Genomic DNA, 20,300 nt, shown 5'->3' with positions numbered 1-20,300 from the left:
TCGACTTAGGGTGGCGAGGACTATAGACAACATGACAACAGTCAACATGTCTACAGACTAAAAAGAGAGAAATGTTTTAGACCTTCCGACTCGATTTGTACAGCAGCTCTGAAATTTATTTTCTTTGCTTTTTTTTGTTAGTGCTAAAGCTGTTTCTCATGTTTTCCAATTTTTATTTTATTTATATAAATGCCATCATATTTACTTATTGTTTAATGTAAAACCATAGATAAAACAGATTGTAAAAAAACTTTATTAAAAAAAATTGCAATAGGCTAAGTTTACCTCTCCCTGAGTCTGATACCAACTTAAGGGGGTTCCCTACCTCGAACTGTTTTCAATTTTCTGCGACCCTGGTGAGTTTAGTTGGAACTACAAGACGACAAAATATTCCTTAGGATTGCTGTCTGCTGGTCCATTTAACATTATTGTGGTCCCTCCGCGAGACAGTAGTTTCGATAAAGGCCGATAGAGTCCGTCAGAATCATAGCACTTTTCGCCGTGCAAGGTTTTACGCGGTTTCATTTTGCACTTACAAAAAATAATCTTTTCTTGAAACTAAAAGTGACTTGATATTTTTAGTTAAATTTCGCACTAATATTGCTTTATAAAAAATCGATAATTTCATAAAAAGATATTATTATTTAACTGTAAAGTTCACTAACTTTGACAAGTCGTTGCCCTTGATTGCGTAAGCATAGACATTTTTTAAAAAGCAAACTTAGTAGAACCACTCTTTATGTACAAAATGGTGTTTGGTTCACAATTTAAATGTTAAAACTAGAATCGCTATATGATACCGCGCGAAGCGGTTTTCTGACGTTTTTCGGCGGGGGTAGGGAACCCTCTTAAGTCCAGTTGATTTCGTTTTGACTGAATCCCTTGACTGGCTTAATCGTAAGCGCAAAGCGCGTCTATCTTGATCTTCCCATTTTCCCGCCTTTTTGTTTGTTTTGTACCGATTGCGTTTGTGTGTATGTGTATCGTGTCCTCTGTCACTGTCATTGTCATTTTTTGTCAGTCCAGTCATCTATCTCTATCAATAAGAGCTAGACGAGAGCACTCACCAGTGACCAGTGTTTTACAGGAGATTTTCAGCCTAAAGCCTAGTTCAACTTTAAAATTTATTAGTTCCTCTCTGTAGAACATTTTCTAATTGTTAACGTTTAGCTTGAAGTCATGACTTCATTTTCTTTTGAAAATGATACAAAACTTTTAAACAAAATCACGGAAAAACTCATGTTAGATTCTTCAGATAAATTATCTAAGTAAGTATCGACCCTATAGTACAGTAGCCTATAGCCTATTGGTGTGATTTGGTTCAATCAGTTTATTTATTTATACTTCCAACGGTACATGCCAGTTTACAAAAAGGCAGAGGATACCAGTAGGCCTACGCGTCCGGCGTCTGGCATTTACTGTCATAAACTAACTTAAATAACTTAACCAAACTTGCTGATAATGAAACAAATCCTCGCTGATGCTCTCCAATGCGCTCAGAACTACTGCCTAAGGTTCATTTATGATCTAAGACGCAGTGAGCGCATCACCCCTTTCTATGCATTCATTCTAAGTTAGCTATGTGACCTGAGATCAATCAAAATTCTTTCGCTAACCTATTCAATATTAAAAAACAATTTTCCAAAATATTTTGTAGATGATTTTAGATTTGTAGCTGAAGAAAGTGTTAAATACTCACACCATGCATCATTAACTTTGCGTATGCCTCACCATAGGACCGCGGTTTACGACAGAGCGTTTGTTGTAGCTGCTTGCCGTCATTGGAACGATCTCCCTTTAGCTATTAAATCCCTCGATAGTCGTTCCCGGTTTGTGGCAGCACTAAAAAATCTCTATTTTGAACGTATGACCATGGTAGGTTTGTCGTAGGGGCTTGTGCGCATGGCGGTCACTGACTTGGATGTATGTATGTGTGAGTGTGTGTGTGTAAGTATTTTTAAAATTTACTGATTTTTGATAAAAGTTTCTGTATCTATGATTTCGGTTTTGCTTTATTGTATAAGTTTAAGCTGATTCTGTTAGCCTAAAATATTTATATTATATTTTAAAGTGCAGGTTAAGTGTAAGAAAGGGCCATGTGACCCTAACTTTGCCTGTGTAAATAAATGATTTTTTATTTAATTTTTTTTTCATTTATAATTTCAAATTGAATGAAGGTTATATTCTGTTCATAAAATGAAATTATTAATGCCTCAAATTCTAACAAATGATGTACAGTTAAGAAGAAATTGCATTCTAAGCAGAATCTTTAACAAAAAGTTAGTGTCACCAAGGGCATTCGATCTGGATACCTCTTGGATATGAGCTGGGTACACTATCCACTACTCCACGAACACCAATCGACTGCTCTTCGTATCGTTGCGGTTATGGTATTCCGGGCCCCCACTACCCGGTGACGTCACTGCCGTATGCCCAATCTACGCCCGATTAACATACTGGATGCGTATCTCTGCGTTACAAAAAATATTTAAGAGAAAAAAGAAAAATACAACAATTAATAGGGTATAACCTAATTGAAGTATAACAAAACAATTATAATATATGAAGCTGAAGTGACAATACTCAGACTATGAGTTAGGCTAATGGGCCTACATTATTTTTTTACCCTGACATTGTGGCACTAATAATAGAGCTATAGGCCTACTATGGTTTACTACCAATTTAAATTAAGGGAGATTTACACGCTTCAGCGTTTGTGCTTGGTAAGGCTACCTAGTTTTTTTTGCTTTAAGTTAATTTGACGTACAATACAGTAGGCCTAAGCCTATACCATTTACAAAATTTACTAGGCCTAAAATTTCATCCAATTATTTATTATTTTAGGTTCTCTGCAGAACTGTACATACGAGTAATAACAGTTTTGTCACCCATTACAAATGATCAAAATATAAGTTATTTTTACAAAAGATATAAGTTTACAGGTTAAGTGTAAAAAGGGCCATGTGGCTCTAACTTTGCTTGTGTAAATAAATGATATTTCATTTCAGTTATATCACTAAGTTAACTTGAGCATTGACGAAGCCTTGTATCATTGTCTTTCATGCAGAAATTTTTAGATTTCCTTTTAGTCAGAGAAATATAGGATATGACCTAAAAAAATTGCAAGAAAACATTTTATGGTTTTCTTTTGTAGTTTTAGGTTTGTAGAATGACATTCTAAAAGTTGCCAAAAATCGGTGCACGAGAAAACCACTAAAATCACAATTTAAAATGGAGGCTTTTCCCAACATTGGAAAAATTTAAAAAAAAGATAACACATGCATTTTGTATGACCATTATTTGAGAAACTGACTTGGGACCACCACCGTTATTTATTGGGTCGTTAGTACTTAATTTGATAGGGAACGCGTTTTTGGCCGCCATATTGGACATGGATATATTTTTTTAAACGTAATGATAGTGTTGTCACACATAATTTCAAACAACATTTTTACACTGTTTTCAATGCCAAAATCCGTTTTTTAAATATCTTTTTTCGTTTAGAAGATATGTTGAAACGAAAACTCTCCTCCATACATTTCTTATGGACGTTTCGTAGTTTGATAATTTTTTAAAAATTATTTTTCTTATTCATTAAAAAACGGATTTTGGCATTGAAATCAGTGTAAAAATGTAGTTTGAAATGATGTGTCACAACACTATCATTACGTTTAAAAAAATATATCTATGTCCAATATGGCGGATTCAAGATGGCGGCCAAAAACGCGTTCCCTATCAAAATGAAGTACTAACAACCCAATAAATATCGGCGGTGGTCCCAGGTCAGTTTCTCAAAAAATGTTCATACAAAATGCATGTGGTGTCTTTTTTAAAAATTTTCCAATGTTGGGAAAAGCCGCCATTTTAAATTGTGATTTTAGTAGTTTTCTCGTGCACCGATTTTTGGCAACTTTTAGTATGTCATTCTGCAAACCCAACACTACAAAGTAAAACCATAAAACGTTTTCTTGCAATTTTTTTAATGATCCCTGTGTCAGTTTTCTTAGTTTGCTTGGACTATTTTCTCAAAACCACTTACAGTCTCGATAATTCGAAAACCATTATTAGAAATGTTTGTCTGTTCCTCTCAGAAAACCTCCAAAATTAAAAAAATAACATACCGATATTCAAAGTGATTTTTACGCTTATGCAGCCTCTACAATTTGAATTTGCAGATACTCGAGCTTCTACAATTTGAATTTTGTTGCCGTAATTCGAACTGTTACTTCCAAAATTCGATGTCAACCCCTACAATTCGAACTGCGTTACCGTAAGCCTCTGTAATTCAAATTCAGGACAAAAGGTATGCCTGTTGAAACATGAACTGACACTCTTATTGATGTTCCCGCGATGTGTTAATTAGTCTCCGTTCTCTCAAACTCTCTACAATTCAAACTGGGACCTTCATAATTCAAATTATTGTATTTATCTTACCTCTATAAATCAAACTCTCTATATTTCAAACTTCCCATATTCAAAATATATTGTCTTTCCTCTGAAATTTGAATTAACGAGGTTCTTCTGTATAAAGCAAGTGGTTTTTACACATTAAGTTTGTTTGGTAATTTTTCACCCTATAAGTTAATACTTGAATTGTAAAGTTATGTTGCATTAGCTTACCAAAAGTGGTAATATTTTAAGAACATTTTCATCTATTTTTGGGGGATGGATGACATTTCTCAGATAGAATGTCGGAAGTCTGTGGGAATGTCTCAAAGAGAATGCATGCTATTTTGATCATGTTCAACATTATTATTGATCCTTTTTTCATATTTGTCACCTAAGATTAAAGAAAAGTTAACTTTACTAGCCCAAACATTATTATCTGCTTAAGTATTTCATGCAAATTATCATATTGAGACATTAGGCCTATAGAAAAATTTTCGTACCGGCAAGCATGTTGGAAGTGCGGTGGCGGCAAGCAAACTCGCGAGCATGCTCGGTCATCTGTTGGAGACGCCGAGCATGTTCGCGAGCGTGTCCGCCAACAGGCTCACGGACATGCTCGCCCGTGTATGGGGGGCTTTACCCTCAGTGTGCAGCACTATTAATTATTTTTGCATTTATGACATAACAAAGTTTCCTTAAACCCTGTCCTCTCCCATTACAAATGCAAAGCACGAGTATAACTGCAATACGCATTTTATATTTATACGCCAACCCCGTATGAAGGATGGGTACTCTGCTAGTTGGTATATCAATTGAAGCTTTGTGTAATACAGGTATTTTGTTTTTATTTCAGGAAAGGATATGAATATTTACGTCTTTTTCGAATCAAGCGAGGTGCTGGACTTCCTAACTTGAGTGAGACATGTGCTGTCGTAATTTGCTTAAATCTAGCAGCTGATAAACTTGGTTGTTCATTTGACAAGGTCAGTTTATTATGAGGGTTTTTTAATGTATTACCCTTAATCTATCATCTAACAAGCATTAGACCAACCAAAAATTCCAAACCATATCTTTTTTTAAATCCATAACATAATGACCTGAATCCAAAGATTTATATTTGGCATACAAACACTTTTTGTTGGTAAGCGAGGGAAATCTTATTCCAAAAATGAAGTACTCGAGTTATCACATTCACAGACACATATATCAAAATTTGGACGAATAGTGTTTTTGGCCTTTGGGCACACGAAAAAGGAAAACAGTCCCTGGTCTTATCGTGCCACCTACGGTAATAGCTACTTTCCTATAGGGAAGTTCCAAACCATATCTTTTTTTAAATCCATAAAATAATGACCTGAATCCAAAGATTTATAGTTGGCATACAAACAGTTTTTGTTGGTAAGCGAGGGAAGTTGCAAAGCAGTAGAAAGTAGCCTATTGTCAATAAACTTCTTTCGTCCGCATTACTAATTGATTTAACAAAAGCTTTTGACTGAATGCAACATGAGCTTTTTATTAAGAAACTGTACAGCTATGGTATAAGGGGCCAAGAGTTGAAGTTGTTAGCTTCTTATTTAAGTGACAGAGAGCAAATGGTAATCCAGGGCAAAGACAAATCTAGCTTTAAGAAAATTGAAAATGGTGTACCCCAGGGATCAGTGCTTGGGCCACTACTATTTATCATTGCAGTTAATGATTTCTCATTCAATATTCCTTGTACCTCTGTTCTTTATGCAGATGATACATCACTTCTAAACAGCCATAAAGATTTAAAGGAACCTTAAAAACTTTAGAGTCAGGCTTTACAAGTTGCACAAGAATGGTTCCAATCCAATCATTTAATTGTAAATAACCAGAAAACTGAAAATATCATTTTTACTCTTAACTACTCTATTTATAAGGATATTAAATCTGTGAAATTGCTAGGTATATATTTAGACAGCAGGCTAAGTTGGGATAGTCACTTAGAGCAATTGTGTAAGAAACTGGCCAGAGTGGTTTGTCTTCTCAGAAAACTAAGACACTGTGTTACTGCAGATATGCTGATTACTGCATACTATGCTTTTTTTCATTCCCATCTACAATATGGTATAACCTTATGGGGCAACTCTTGCAGTGCGCAGACTGCTCTTGGATGGCAAAAAAAAAAGGCACTGAGAGCAATCAAGAATATACCACAAAGACAGTCTTGTAAACCAATATTCAAAGAATTACAAATAATGACTTTGCCTAATCTATATATTTACTGTTTCTAATAGATGTTAAGGAGTATTTGAAAAATTTTACAACTAGAAACGAAACTCATCAGTACTGTACTAGGAATAACTATCAATTAGATTTAGCTTGTGTAAGATTGGAAAAAACAAAGAGCAGCCACATATGTATGAAGATACAACTATTCAATAAATTGCCCAAAAAGGCATGGATTGTACCCTTTAAACAATTTGTTTTTATTATAAAACAATGGCTTAAGAAAAATGTTTTTTATTCCATTTATTTATTTTTTTAAAAAATTTTATTTTTATTATATTTATTTTATTATATTATTAATTTTATTTTTATTTTTTTATTTTAATTTTTTTATTTTTATTATTATTAGTTTTTTTTTTCATTTCATTTCTATAGACGATTATCTGGCCTGTGATATTAGTACCCTATGTTTTTAGAACATCAATGTTAATATTAATATATTTAAATATTTAATTGTTATTATATTTAAAGATTTTATCGTTATTATATTTACAGATTTTATTTATGATCATTGACATGTAAATTGTTTATTTATTTATTTTAGAGTTAGTTAAATGTTAACAGTTATATTTTAAAGAGTGATTGCTACTCACTTGGTGCATTCTTACTGTTAGGCCTACTCTAACAGGAAATTAACTGTATGTAATATTTAAAAAAAACTTTGACGATGTCTATTGTAATACTTGTACAGTATCACTTATTGACAAATAAAGATCTTGAAATCTTATTCCAAAAATGAAGCAGGCCTACTCGAGTTATCACATTCACAGACACATATATCAAAATTTGGACGAATAGTGTTTTTGGCCTTTGGGCACACGAAAAAGGAAAACAGTCCCTGGTCTTATCGTGCCACCTACGGTAATAGCTACTTTCCTATAGGGAAGTTCGCTTAAAGAAATTAGATGTTGGTAACGAAGGAGTTGTTTTGAGTCCGAAAATAGTTCAAACTACAAGCTACTTTTTTGATGAAATGATGAGCAATTGCATTTAATTGATTCAAACTATTTTCTGTAATGAAAATAGGCATTAGCCATCAAAGTAGCTGGGGTGACAAAGAAGAACTACGCAAGTCTTTACTACACAGTAGAGAAGGTTCTTCAGCTGGACAAACCACTCACTGTAGCCGAGCTCTGCGTCAAAGTGGCAGTAGGCTCTGACGTGGCTGACCTTGCTCGGACACTAATTGATAGGTGAGCAAAGACTAGCCAACTAAACATATCGGAATTGTGGATCTAGATAATGTGGAAAGAAAGTTAAAGTTATTATTTAGTGGGGACTGCCCACTTAGCCTCCATTCCAGTGCCGCCATGGCCGCTCCACCACAACGGACCGTGCATCATATTGACTACAGAACACTCAGCGACCTTGGTAGTGTCGCCAGAAATGTGGTGGAGAGAGCTCCTGATTGTAGGCCACGTCGTCAGTTATCAATTAGTATACATAGTTATGAAGCACTACACACTTGCACTACTTGGTATTGGCTGCCAGTCTATTGTGTTGTGTTGTCTGGAGTGTTCAATTATACGGGACTACTGTTTCTAGATATGATGTTGAATTTGTTTTTAAAGAGGGAGTGAAAAGTTTTCAGTACTAAATACCCTCGCCGCAGCAAACCTGCAGACTAAGCAAATTTCCATTTGTTGCCTGATTGGATTTACACTAAAATGTCTCCTCAAAAATATCACATTTATTCCCTATTTAAATAACATTAGTTTAACGAGTACATAGGTTTGCTGCAACAGGGAGGGTAAAAAGGTGTTTTTTTGTTGTTGTGAAATGTTAATAGTTTAGTATGAAATGAATGCATTTCCCAAATTTGATCAAAATATGATCATAAACAAGCAAACTACAACATTTTACTTATTCTCCATAAGAATAACATGGGAATTTTAAATTTACAGTTTTTTGGAATTTTCTCTGTAACCATTAGGCGTATAATAACGCTTCAATATACTAAATTATTTGTTTTTTTAAGCCCTACAAAATGGTTTAGAAAGAAAATGCTAAATTTTAAGTTTGTATGGTCAAAAATGGGAAAACCCAATTTTTATATATATTTAAATTCTAGAGCAGAATTTAGTAAACAGTACATATCATTAAACCCCTGTTCCCATAGTCCGATCATGCTGGTTCGCGAACTCGTTCGAATAAACGTAGGTTTACACGTTTGTGCCAAATTTCATCAAAATCGGATGATTTTTGCTCGAGTTATCACGCTAACAGACACATATATAAATGTATATATATATATATATATATATATACATATGAATTTGAACGGATGGTGTTTTTGGTCTCTAGGGACCTCAAAACGAAAAAGTAAATCGGTCCCGGGTCCAGGTCTTACCATGAGTACTACGGTAATAGCTTATTCCCTTTAGGGGAAATTCGCTAAAACAGCGATGTATTCTGAAATACAATCAAGTCAACCGGGAAACTGCAAAAAAACTTAAATGTTGTTGGCCAGAAAAAAGTCTGTTAATTTGGTATGGAATTGGGAAATTTAGAATATCACCCATAACCAATGGTCCATTCATCAATGACATTTCATTCGTTAGGGTTATTGTCTATGATCTTGAGAGATTATCACGGGTGTTGCCGCAACTGCGGGAGACGATCACGTTTTGATCAAGAAGCAATATGACTAATAACTGTGATAAAAATACATTGCTTTATCTTTGTATGTAATTTTACAGCATTCTTAGGCTGATTTGAATAATTTGGTAATCCGAAATGGTCCAGTCCTAATCAATTCAGAATAAACCCTAAGCTCTTCATCCTAATGAATAATTAGTACGTAATACAGTTTTATGATGTAATTCGTAATTTCTTTAAACTTAAATATATATTGAAATCCATTAAAAAGGTTTTAACAAGTTAAACACTTTGTTTAAAATAAAAATGAGCAAGACAAGTTTAATGGGTTTTGTGCTCCATGTCCTGTACGCCCCATAGTTATAGGATTATTTAACTACTGAACCAACAACCCTCTTCCCCCCAGTAAATGATTTCATTTTCCATCTCTTTGACCAATGGCAATATGTACTCCTTTAAATGCCATAATTGAGTTTTGGATCTTGTCATTTTGGGGGGCTACAGAAGTGGATATCCCAAATGTATGGACCAGCATGTATGGACTACACCCAATTGTTGTATTCAAATACAGTCTAACCTTGATATAACGAACCTCGATATAACGAATTCCTTGATATAACAAATTTTTTTTAATCCCCTAGAACTCTCCATAAGACACAATGTATATTTTACCTCTACATAACGAACAAACCATAACAACGACCTTGATTTAACAAATTTTTCGTGATGTCGGCTAAAATAAGACACCTCAATATAACGAATTTATCATTGTCAGAACCTCTACATTGCGAATTTAACCTCTGTATAACGAATTGTCTACGTCTTTCCCTCGATATAACAAATCCCCCGCCCCCACCCAATTATTGTTTTGGAAAAATCTGTTTCTTTATCAAATGAAATGGAAAGGTCACATCATCGCTTGCGCTAACATTCGTCTGCTCCGTTTTACATCTTTGTCTGCTGTCGCTGCGCGCGCTATGTTGCAACTGAGAACTAAACTGATTTCATTCACTGAGGACTGATGACGACGTAATGTTTAGTAAGCTGTGATTGGGCGATATGGGATAATTATGGTGAATTGTACAATTTTTGAATAAAGAGAAAACTAAGAAAGAATATAAAAACAAAACCAAAGAGAAAGAATAGCAACATCGTTATCTTAACATCCCTTTTACGAGTGTTTTTATTATCCTTAAGTTGGCTATGATTATACACTTTTATAATGACTTATCTAATAATTTATTGTTTTCAATACGATTTGTTTCAACAAGCAACACCAATGCTATATGTTAATGATTATTATTGACATTCCTCTGATGTGATAAATCAGTACTGTACTGTAAGTAGCCTACCGGCCTATCACGGAGCAGTCAGTAGCTTACAAAACTTTCTACTGTTTTGTTTTGTTCTTTACATGGTTTATGACTACGCAATACAGTGTTTGGCTAGGTTTTAGGAGGGTTAGAACAAGCTGTGATTTTAAACATACAGTTTTTAACCTGTACCAAGGTCCATGCCATTGTCATGATTGCGCAATATTCAAGATCCCTCCCCTTTATTTTGCCGGATAATTTAGGTTCTACTGTACAATGTAAACACTGTACTGTAAAGTATTGTAGCGTAGCCTATGCTACTTTAATTGTATTTTAATGAGGTCAAATCCCGACCTATATTTGGTTCTGAACCTCGACTTAGCGAAATTCCTGCAAACCTAACCTCTATATAACGAACCTCGTTTTAACAAAATCCTTGATATAACGAATATTCAGTTCGGTCCCTTCAGATTCGTTATACTGAGGTTGGACTGTAGGATGATAGAACATTTAAATGAGCCACCTACTACTCTCAAAATTATCTTTTATCCCCAATTTTGATAAATTGTACTAAGATAGTTGATGTGACCAAAATTGATTTATTTCTGTTAGGCTTGTTTTAAAAGTTGGTGTTTCCAAAAGTAATAAGTATTGTATGTCAGGGCCTTCTTTTCAGTTGCTCAATTTATCTAGTCTAAGTTCATTTATATTCTAAAACTCCCAACAGCTGTATTATAGTAATGAAATGTCAATACATCAAGTAGTCAACCATGCCATCTAAGTAGCCTTGTTTGTAAACAGTTTGGTATTCGCAGCTCTACAGTTAGCAGTTTGGTTCCAGATATGTCCGCAGTAAAGAAGACGCAGCTGTCAGACTTCCTCCCATCGACCTGAGTCACCCAATGTACCCTTGTGCAGCTGTCTTAGCAGCCTGCAGGTACTGTAATTTATGTTTAACTTGAGAAATTTCAATCTTATAATACTTGAAATAACTTCAATGAGTACTTTTCCCTTTTTTTTTTGTATATAATATTAATAAAACTATACATTCCATCCTCATGTTAAATTTATAACAATAATTGTGGGTGTAGGAGAGGATTTAATCTAGTCTCTAGTGGTACTGAAAGGATTATATATTTTATTTCATGCTTTTCTAAGTTAGTATAAAAGTTGACTCCTTTAGAAATATAATCCAGGTAATTTTTAACTGTTTTAGACACAAGAAAGCTAGAGCAAAACGAGAAATTCTGGTGGATTTGTGTCGTATTAAAGTTAAAGATTTTGACAAGCTAGCTGGAGAGTTGGGTACACTAACAGAACAGACGGATCGAGCAACACCTCGCAAAAGAGGTCACACGCTGATAGACATGGTGGAAGAAATGGTCAAAGGTATTCTGATGATTAACCCTTTGAGTGCCAACGTCCGGGGAACCGGACGTTTTTAAAACGAGCCAAAAGTGCTGACGTCCGGCCGACCGGACGTTTTTAGAACGAGCCGGACGTTTCGTAATGATCGGACAGTTGTCATAACAACCGAATGGATACTCGGATTCTTTTAACCCATATATTAACATTTAGTCGAAAGTTACTAGATGCGATACATCGATTTTTGTTGGTCGAAATATCGAAAATTCGATTTTTACGAAATTTTAACCTAAAAATCGCCAGATCGCGCTCGGCATTTTTAGCGCGACCTTCGGGAAAAATCATCGGCATTTTTTGAGCGTTACTTTTATTTCTCGCCTGGCACTCTAAGGGTTAATCTTACATTTTTGTTTATGTTTTTGTGGAAAAGTAATATTTGACTTTTGCGACCTCAACGTAGTTTGGGCCAATTAAGCTGGTATCCCCACGACAACATATCTTTGTATTTTTCAATAAGAGGTTTCACCTATTCAAAAATGTACTTGTCTAATTTCAAAAGAATTATAATATTTTATAACCCCTTCACCTAAGTCTAGGATTTTTCCCCTCCCTTTATTTTGCCTAAGTTTCCTGTTTGCTGTTAGCTGATCTCAAGGACATTGCAACAATGGATGCATATGTGACCGGTGCAACCTCACTGGACTTGGACAATGTTAGGTTGAGCAATTTGATGAAATGAGGGAATAAAATACATAAAATACTTTATTAATAATTGATGTAAAAAGGAAAGATATTAAAACATTAACACTTAAAACTGTGAACATATTAGAACAACATAATAATCTAATCAAGCAGCTGATATTAAAAGACACATTAAAAAGATATTTGATTATACTGTATAGCACTAAGCAAAGCAGTACTATATAAAATCCTCAACATTCCCCCTTAATCAAACATCTTTTTTTTATTTAATCTGAGTCTTTAAGTCCCAAGTCTGTCACAAAGTTATTAAATTTTTCACGTGACAATGATTTGGTTAAAATATCAGCCGTCATATTTTCAGTTGGCAAATACTTAATTTAAATTCACTTCTTAACCATATTCTTGACCTTTAGCAACAAGACGTGCTTTGAACTTCTCACGATCACCATCTACATTTTTATTAGTTTTATAAACCCACTTGCGTTTAACCACATTTTCATTCTTCGGACGATCAACTAACTCCCAAACATTGTTCTTAATTAGAGAATTATACTCTTTGTCCATGTTATTCATCCATTCTTCTTTGAAATTGTTTTCAATTGCCTTATTGAAAGTTTGTGGTTCTGCGAAAACATCAACAGCTTGATATGAAACAAAGTCGTTCATCCATAATGGTTTTCTGCGATCACGTTCAGGTCTTTTATCTCCAATCAAAGAATTTCCTTCTTCCAAAACTTGCTGTTCTAGATAAGTATTTTCATTTACTGAAACTCCCTGTTCACTTTCACTGTTAGAATGAACAAGATTTTCTTCGTTGTCAACACATGTTATATCATTGTTTGGTTCTTCCACAAGTTCAGTTGTGCTACTGTTTATAACAGTGTATTCAACTTGTTGACTTTCATTTTTCAGGTCATCTTTCACATCAGAGGAATGACATTGGTCTTCTACAAAAAGTACATCACATGCTTTTATAATAGAATAAGGTTTCTTAGGATCAATTAGTCTGTAGCCTTTGGAATGTTCACAATACCCAACCATAATACAAGGCTTTGCTTTTGTGTCAAGTTTCTTTCCGTAACATTTGGGAATATGAACATAAGCTTTACAGCCAAAAACCCGTAAGTGACTTAGATCAACCTTTGAACCAGTCCAAACTTCCTCTGGTGTTGCATTCTTTAAAGCTGCTGTAGGACTACGATTCTTCAAATAGATAGCTGTGTTTATAGCTTCTCCCCAATATCGTTTTCCTAAACCTGAATCTTGAAGTAAACATCTTGTCTTTTCAACTAGTGTTCGGTTAACACGTTCACTTACACCATTTTGCTCTGGAGTGTGGGGTATAGTGGTCTCATGAATAATGCCATTTAAACGTAGAAAATCTGCAAATTGTTTGTTAACATACTCACCCTTGCCATTATCAGTTCTCAAGCGCTTAATTTTAAAGCCAGTTTGATTTTCAACTTCCATTTTGAAGTCTTTGAACTTACTTAAAACTTCATTTTTGTGTTTAAGTAAATAGCCAAAAGTTTTTCTCGAGAGATCATCGGTGAATGTTAAAAGATAAAGAGATCCACCCCAACTTTTAACTGACATAGGTCCACATAAGTCTGAATGAATTAGCTCAAGTAATGAAGTAGCTCTGATACTTTGACCTTTTGGAAAAGATTTTCTTGTTATCTTACCTTCAATACATGCGGTACAAGTATTCTCCTTTTCTGATTTTGAATAATTTACTCCATTAACTAAACCATTTCTTAGTAAATCCATTCCTTTATGACTTAGATGACCTAATCTACGGTGCCACGTACCTTTGGTAGCAACTGTAAGAGCAGCTGATGAATTATCTTCTTTGAATTCATAGTGACCATTCAACTCTGTTGGCTCAATTAAGTTTAGTTTATATACACCACCGTCATTCACAGCAGAAATGTCACTATTTCCCTCTATTCGACAGTCATTTTCTGAATAAATTCTGCACGAATCTTTGTCAAAAACTACTATTTTACCTTTTTCTGTAATTTTATTTACAGACAACAAATTAGTAGCAAGTTCTGGTATGTATAAAACATCCTTAACAGTAACTTTATTAGAATTTTCTATATAAAGTTCAATATCACCAACACATTTACTTGTAAGTTTTGCATTATTGGCCACCAAAACTTCCTTCTTTTCAAACTTACCATTTTTCCCCATTTGATTACTCATATGAGTTGTACAACCTGAATCAATTACCCAATCATTATGATCAACTTTGGATGCATAAGATTTTATATTTTCAGTATGGAAAACAGTCGTAAGCAACAGATTGTCATTTTCTTTGTGTTTCCCAACATAATTTGCCTTAGATCTGTGCTGAGAATTATTGCCTAGATTAGGACAGTTATGCTTAATATGACCAGGTTGGTTACAAAGATGACAAATAATTTTCTTCTGTGGTCTAAACTTATCTTTTGAATCTTTCAACTTCTCAATTTTCTTGGCATAAGAATGTTTAGTTACCAAAGCTGATTCACTTCCAGTTGAAGTATTTTCAGACCTCCTAAAATCTTCTTGTAAGAGACGAGTTTTAACAAACTCACTTGAGACAGTTGTTTGAGTTACTTCAATACCCATAATAAGCGGTTCATATTCTGAAGGTAAACCACCCAGAAGTAGCATTGCAACTTCTTCATCACCAACAATGTGATTTATGTCAGCTAACTGTTGAACTAAGGACAAAGTTCCATTTACATAGTCTGCCATTGTGCTAAAATCTTCCAATTTAGTTCTAAGTAAACGTCTTAAAAGACTAAGTCTTCTAACCAAACTTTTGTTTTCAAAAGCATTCTGGAGATTATCCCAAGCTTCTTTAGCAGTGTTAGCATTCCTAACATAAGGATAACAAGTAGGCAAAACATTTAAACAAATTTTTGCAAGAGCCTTTTGATCCCTGTTTTTATCTTTGATTTCAGTATCAACAGATACACAATCCCAAAGTCCATCAATTATTAATGCCATTTTCATAGAAAACTTCCAATTGTTATAATTTGAAACACCCTCTAGACGTTCAACATTACTATTTCCTCCCATTATAATATTTGTCATACTAGACAATTCTGTATTACTTGAGGTAGGTGTAATAGTATGAGTTGTATTAGTGTTTTCTTGTGTAGTTTCCATTTTAGGTCAAACAACATAAAAATTCAGTTCAAGAAATTAGGTAACAAAATATTGTTCATAAGCCTAGAAATCTTACCAAACACAATCAGCCCTGAATTCTTCATTTTAATGTAGTTTTATACATATTCAAAATGAATTATATCAAAAACGTCTTCTGGGCCCATAACCTGATGAAATGAGGGAATAAAATACATAAAATACTTTATTAATAATTGATGTAAAAAGGAAAGATATTAAAACATTAACACTTCAAACTGTGAACATATTAGAACAACATAATAATCTAATCAAAAATACTTAAGCATTGCTGCAATGAACTAGCACTACCATTGGCTGATTTGATAAATAAGTCCCTAAAACAAGGCATCTTTCCTTCACTACTTAAAATAACTAAAGTATACCCGAAATTTAAAAAAGGTAGCACATTAGAAGCAAGCAACTACAGACCAATTTCCCTCGTTTCCACCTTCTCCAAAATATACGAAAAAGTTGTTTTAAAAAGACTTTTAGACCACTGCACAAATCACAACCTACTAAACAACCTTCAACATGGATTTACAAAAGGGAAATCCACAACAACAGCAATAATTCAGATGGTTGAGTCCCTGATTGACAGCCTAGATGAAGGAAATCTAACAACAGGAATCTTTCTTGATTTCAGTAAGGCATTTGACTGCCTTGACCACCAGCTAATCATTAAAAAGCTGGATTCCCTGGGGGTATCAGGGATAGTAAGAGAATGGTTTCAAAGCTACCTTACAGACAGGAGTCAGTTTGTAGAACTAAGGCACAGAGATAACAGCCTAATAAGAAAAACAAGATCAAATTTTCAACCAATAAATCGAGGAGTTCCCCAAGGTTCAGTTATGGGTCCGGTACTGTTTATTCTTTTTACCAACGATTTGCCGCAACAAATAGGAGACGCCTGCCTTACTCTTATGTATGCTGATGACACAACCTTAGTGTTTAATGAACCACTAGCTGAAAATCTAGAAGTAAAATCCTATGTGTCACTCAGTATGGCCTACCAATACTGCTATAACAATGATCTCGCAGTAAACACGTCTAAAACAACTCAAATAGCTTTTGGCCGTAAATCTCAAGAAGTGCCACGACTCCCAGATGTAGAAGTGGAAGATGAAGCTAAGTTTTTGGGCATCACACTCGACAAGAATTTAACCTGGACCCCTCATGTGGACAATATATGTAAAAAATTAAGTTCAACCATCTATGCTCTTAAACATATAAAAAATGCAACAGATGACATGACAACAAAAGTAGCATACTTTGCACTTTTCGAGTCGCATATGAGATATGGACTTGTAGCATGGGGTGGAACCTCTGCCACTAACATGCAAAGAGTTCTCAGAAAACAAAAAAAGGCAGTCAGAATAACTGCAGGACTCCACAGACTCGACAGCTGCAGGGAAGCATTCAGGTCACTCAAAGTACTTACCCTTGTAGCACTCTACATCCAGGAAGTTGTGTTATTTGCAGTAAGAAATAACCCTACAAGGCGTGGCGAAATGCACCAACACAACCTGAGAAACACCATGCAGTACAACCTTCCACAACATCGCACGACACAGTTTGAAAAGAAACCTTCATACGCAGGAATGAAAATCTACAACAGGCTACCTCCAGATCTAAGAAGCAAGTCAGAAGATGACCTCAAACCAGCTTTGCATCAATGGCTCATTAATCGACCTTTCTATTCCTTAGAAGAATACCGTCAACAGGTCTTTGACTAAACAACACCTCAACCAAACATTTAGAAAAAATTGTAAATTGACGCTACTACTATTCTTAATGAATGTGTAAATAAAGATTATTTGTCTATTGTCTATTGTCTATTAATCAAGCAGCTGATATTAAAAGACACATTAAAAAGATATTTGATTATACTGTATAGCACTAAGCAAAGCAGTACTATATAAAATCCTCAACACAATTAATTAGTCAGTTCTCAGTTTTCTACAAATCAAATCTAACAGAACACACCAAAATTTAGAGAATAGTTCTATTGGTAAAATTATAAAAATTTTAATCAGAACTTGATAATTATTTTTGTTTCTTGGATAGTACAACACTAATGACTACCATCTGATTACAAGGCGAGCATTATATTCAGCAGTTACCCCGTCCACTTTTACTATGCGTCATTCTATTCGAACTTACGAATGTTTTGATAAAATATTAAATTTACATGCTTTAGTGGCAGGAGTCAGAAACACCAATTTGTTCTGTCGATTTCAGACAAACAGCATAAGTGTAGCTGTGATTTGAAAATCTTTATCATTAATACGCTACATGAAACTTTGTAAACAACAAGTTAAGGTTTTTTTTGTTTTAAGATTTAACACCACATATAAAATTGCTAAATGATCGTCTAGGTGTGTATATTTGCAAACTGACCTTACATTTTTGAAAAAGTCCCTTGGCTCTGCCCCAGTGGTTTTTAAAGCTCCCATGTTAACCTTATAAAGAACTTATTGTTTACATTATGATTAGCTGGATAATGTAATTGCTCTCAATATATTGGTTGCAATTTAAGGAACGGAAAGTAAATAAAAGAAACCTCTTATAACACTTAAAACATATATTTACGCTATACTGTTACAAGACGGTAAATATACAAAAAAGATGGTAAGTGGTGGTCGATTTCACATTCGCCTATTGGGTCTGATGATGATTGGAGTGTCCAATCGAAATCGATCACCACTTAGCCTACCATCTTTTTTGTATATTTACCGTAGGCCTATTGTAAGTAAAATTATAAGTGTAAATATATGTTTTAAGTGTTATAAGACGTTTCTTTTATTTACTTTCAGTAAATTTAATAACACGTACAACCCTGATCAAGAAGTTATTTAATTTAAGAAAACGTGTGCTATAAACATTGAAATGAAATATTTACTTTTTGAATTTGGGTTGGCGTAAATATGACAATAGAAAAAAGCTAGTAAGCCTGGACAATTTGATATAGGCTACTAAAAAGAAAACTGAATTAACGCTGTGCTGCATTTCTTGAGCAATCATTGAAAGAGCCGATTTGCAAACTGGGGAAACATAGGAAAGTCATAGTAGAAGAAATAGAAATAATGTTTTTTCAATTTATAATCGCTATTATGGACAACCAAATGCGGCTATGTATGTTGGGAAACATTTGTAGAAAACACAAAGAAACAAGATCAGCTTTTGAAAAATGATAAGTAATATATTACAAGAAATGTTGATCATATCAAACTGTTATGTACATCGTGAGTATTTCCATAATCTTTGTGTTGACTCTTTTAAAGTCATCAGAAATTATGACTGTTGTTCGTTTTAAAATAACACCTGTAATGCTTCGCAATTGCTCGAATTCGAGCAACATGTACACTAGTATATTACTAATAAATGTAAATTTTTCCAGACTCACAGAAAACATCTTTGGATGAAGAAGACAAACAGGAAGCTCATGACAATGAGCCCAAAGAAAGCTTTGAAGAGTGGAGGAAAAGAATGTTAGGGAAGGCAGCGAAAACATAGTGAATGTAACGTTTGTTGAAAAGTATGAAGCGGTTGTTGCTGTTTAAAATAATCTAATATTCATTTACAGTACCTATTATAAATACATTTTTACAAAAATAATTTTATACTATTTGGGGCAATTCCTATGAAATCCTGCTTATTTTAAGTCATCTCTGACCTTTGATTTTACACCGTCTTAAATGCATTTTATTACATGTAAACAATTGTAATATAAAAACGCTTCATTACTTACAACATCTCTAGAATTTTACCTAATATGTTAAATTGGTCATACAATTGGTTTACAGTACATTCAGCCTTAGTTCAAGTAGTTTAATATAAATTCAATGGAAATAAGATAAGCTACACATTATTGCAATTGACATTTGGTAGGAATTAGAGTAGTTCCATTGTTGTTATTTAATCTTATATGAATTAAGAACTACCGGTAGTTAAATGTTATTACTTGGGATTTATGTTAATGTTGTAATTTGTTGAAAATAAGACTGTTATTAATAAGCCAAATGTCATACACGATTTATTTAACTAATTTTTAAGTATAAATTTATATTCCTCATCACAACTTTTAACCTGCTACTTACATAGGGATTACCTATGTTATAAAATTGTAAAATTAAAGTGTTCATAGTCTAGTGATTTCCAGAAGTGCAAGCTATGTTTTGGCCTGGATGAGAATCACAACAGTATTTACAATAATGGCAAAACAGAACTGGTTTCCACAATTTTTTATAAAAGAAAGTAGCATTCCTTACAGGGTAGGCCAGTATATAATTTGGACATGTATAAACCTTTTATGTACTTAATCCGTTATTTGGGTTTATTTTTAAATTTGTTGTAGTTAACTTCTAATTAAGTACCCGCGTGGTAGCTAATAGAGGTTTTTTAATAGGTTTTGTAAATTTAAAGATTTCATTAATGAAAGATTGTTTTTTTTTTCTTTTAGTAATACCAAATAATGGCTATGAATACTAAAGAAACAAAAATCAA

The 20,300-nt window shown here is 33.9% G+C and overlaps 1 protein-coding gene across 1 annotated transcript; it reads left to right on the top strand.

Annotated features, from left to right (window-relative positions):
* Window positions 1–1,046: 1,046 nt before the first annotated feature.
* Window positions 1,047–19,688, top strand: LOC129000773 (origin recognition complex subunit 6-like). Its single transcript, XM_054427768.1, has 6 exons — window positions 1,047–1,268; window positions 5,243–5,372; window positions 7,666–7,832; window positions 11,392–11,487; window positions 11,767–11,939; window positions 19,195–19,688. Exons 1-6 carry the CDS (start codon window positions 1,180–1,182, stop codon window positions 19,308–19,310), a joined length of 771 nt encoding a protein of 256 aa, XP_054283743.1. The 5' UTR covers window positions 1,047–1,179; the 3' UTR covers window positions 19,311–19,688.
* Window positions 19,689–20,300: the final 612 nt, after the last annotated feature.

The sequence above is a fragment of the Macrosteles quadrilineatus genome, unplaced genomic scaffold (assembly GCF_028750875.1).
Source record: "Macrosteles quadrilineatus isolate MER2022 unplaced genomic scaffold, UCM_ALF_1.0 Scaffold_8__2_contigs__length_117827958, whole genome shotgun sequence".
Lineage (NCBI taxonomy): Eukaryota > Metazoa > Arthropoda > Insecta > Hemiptera > Cicadellidae > Macrosteles > Macrosteles quadrilineatus.
The sequence above is the reverse complement of the archived record's forward strand: the minus strand, read 5'-3'. Positions and strand labels throughout refer to the sequence as shown.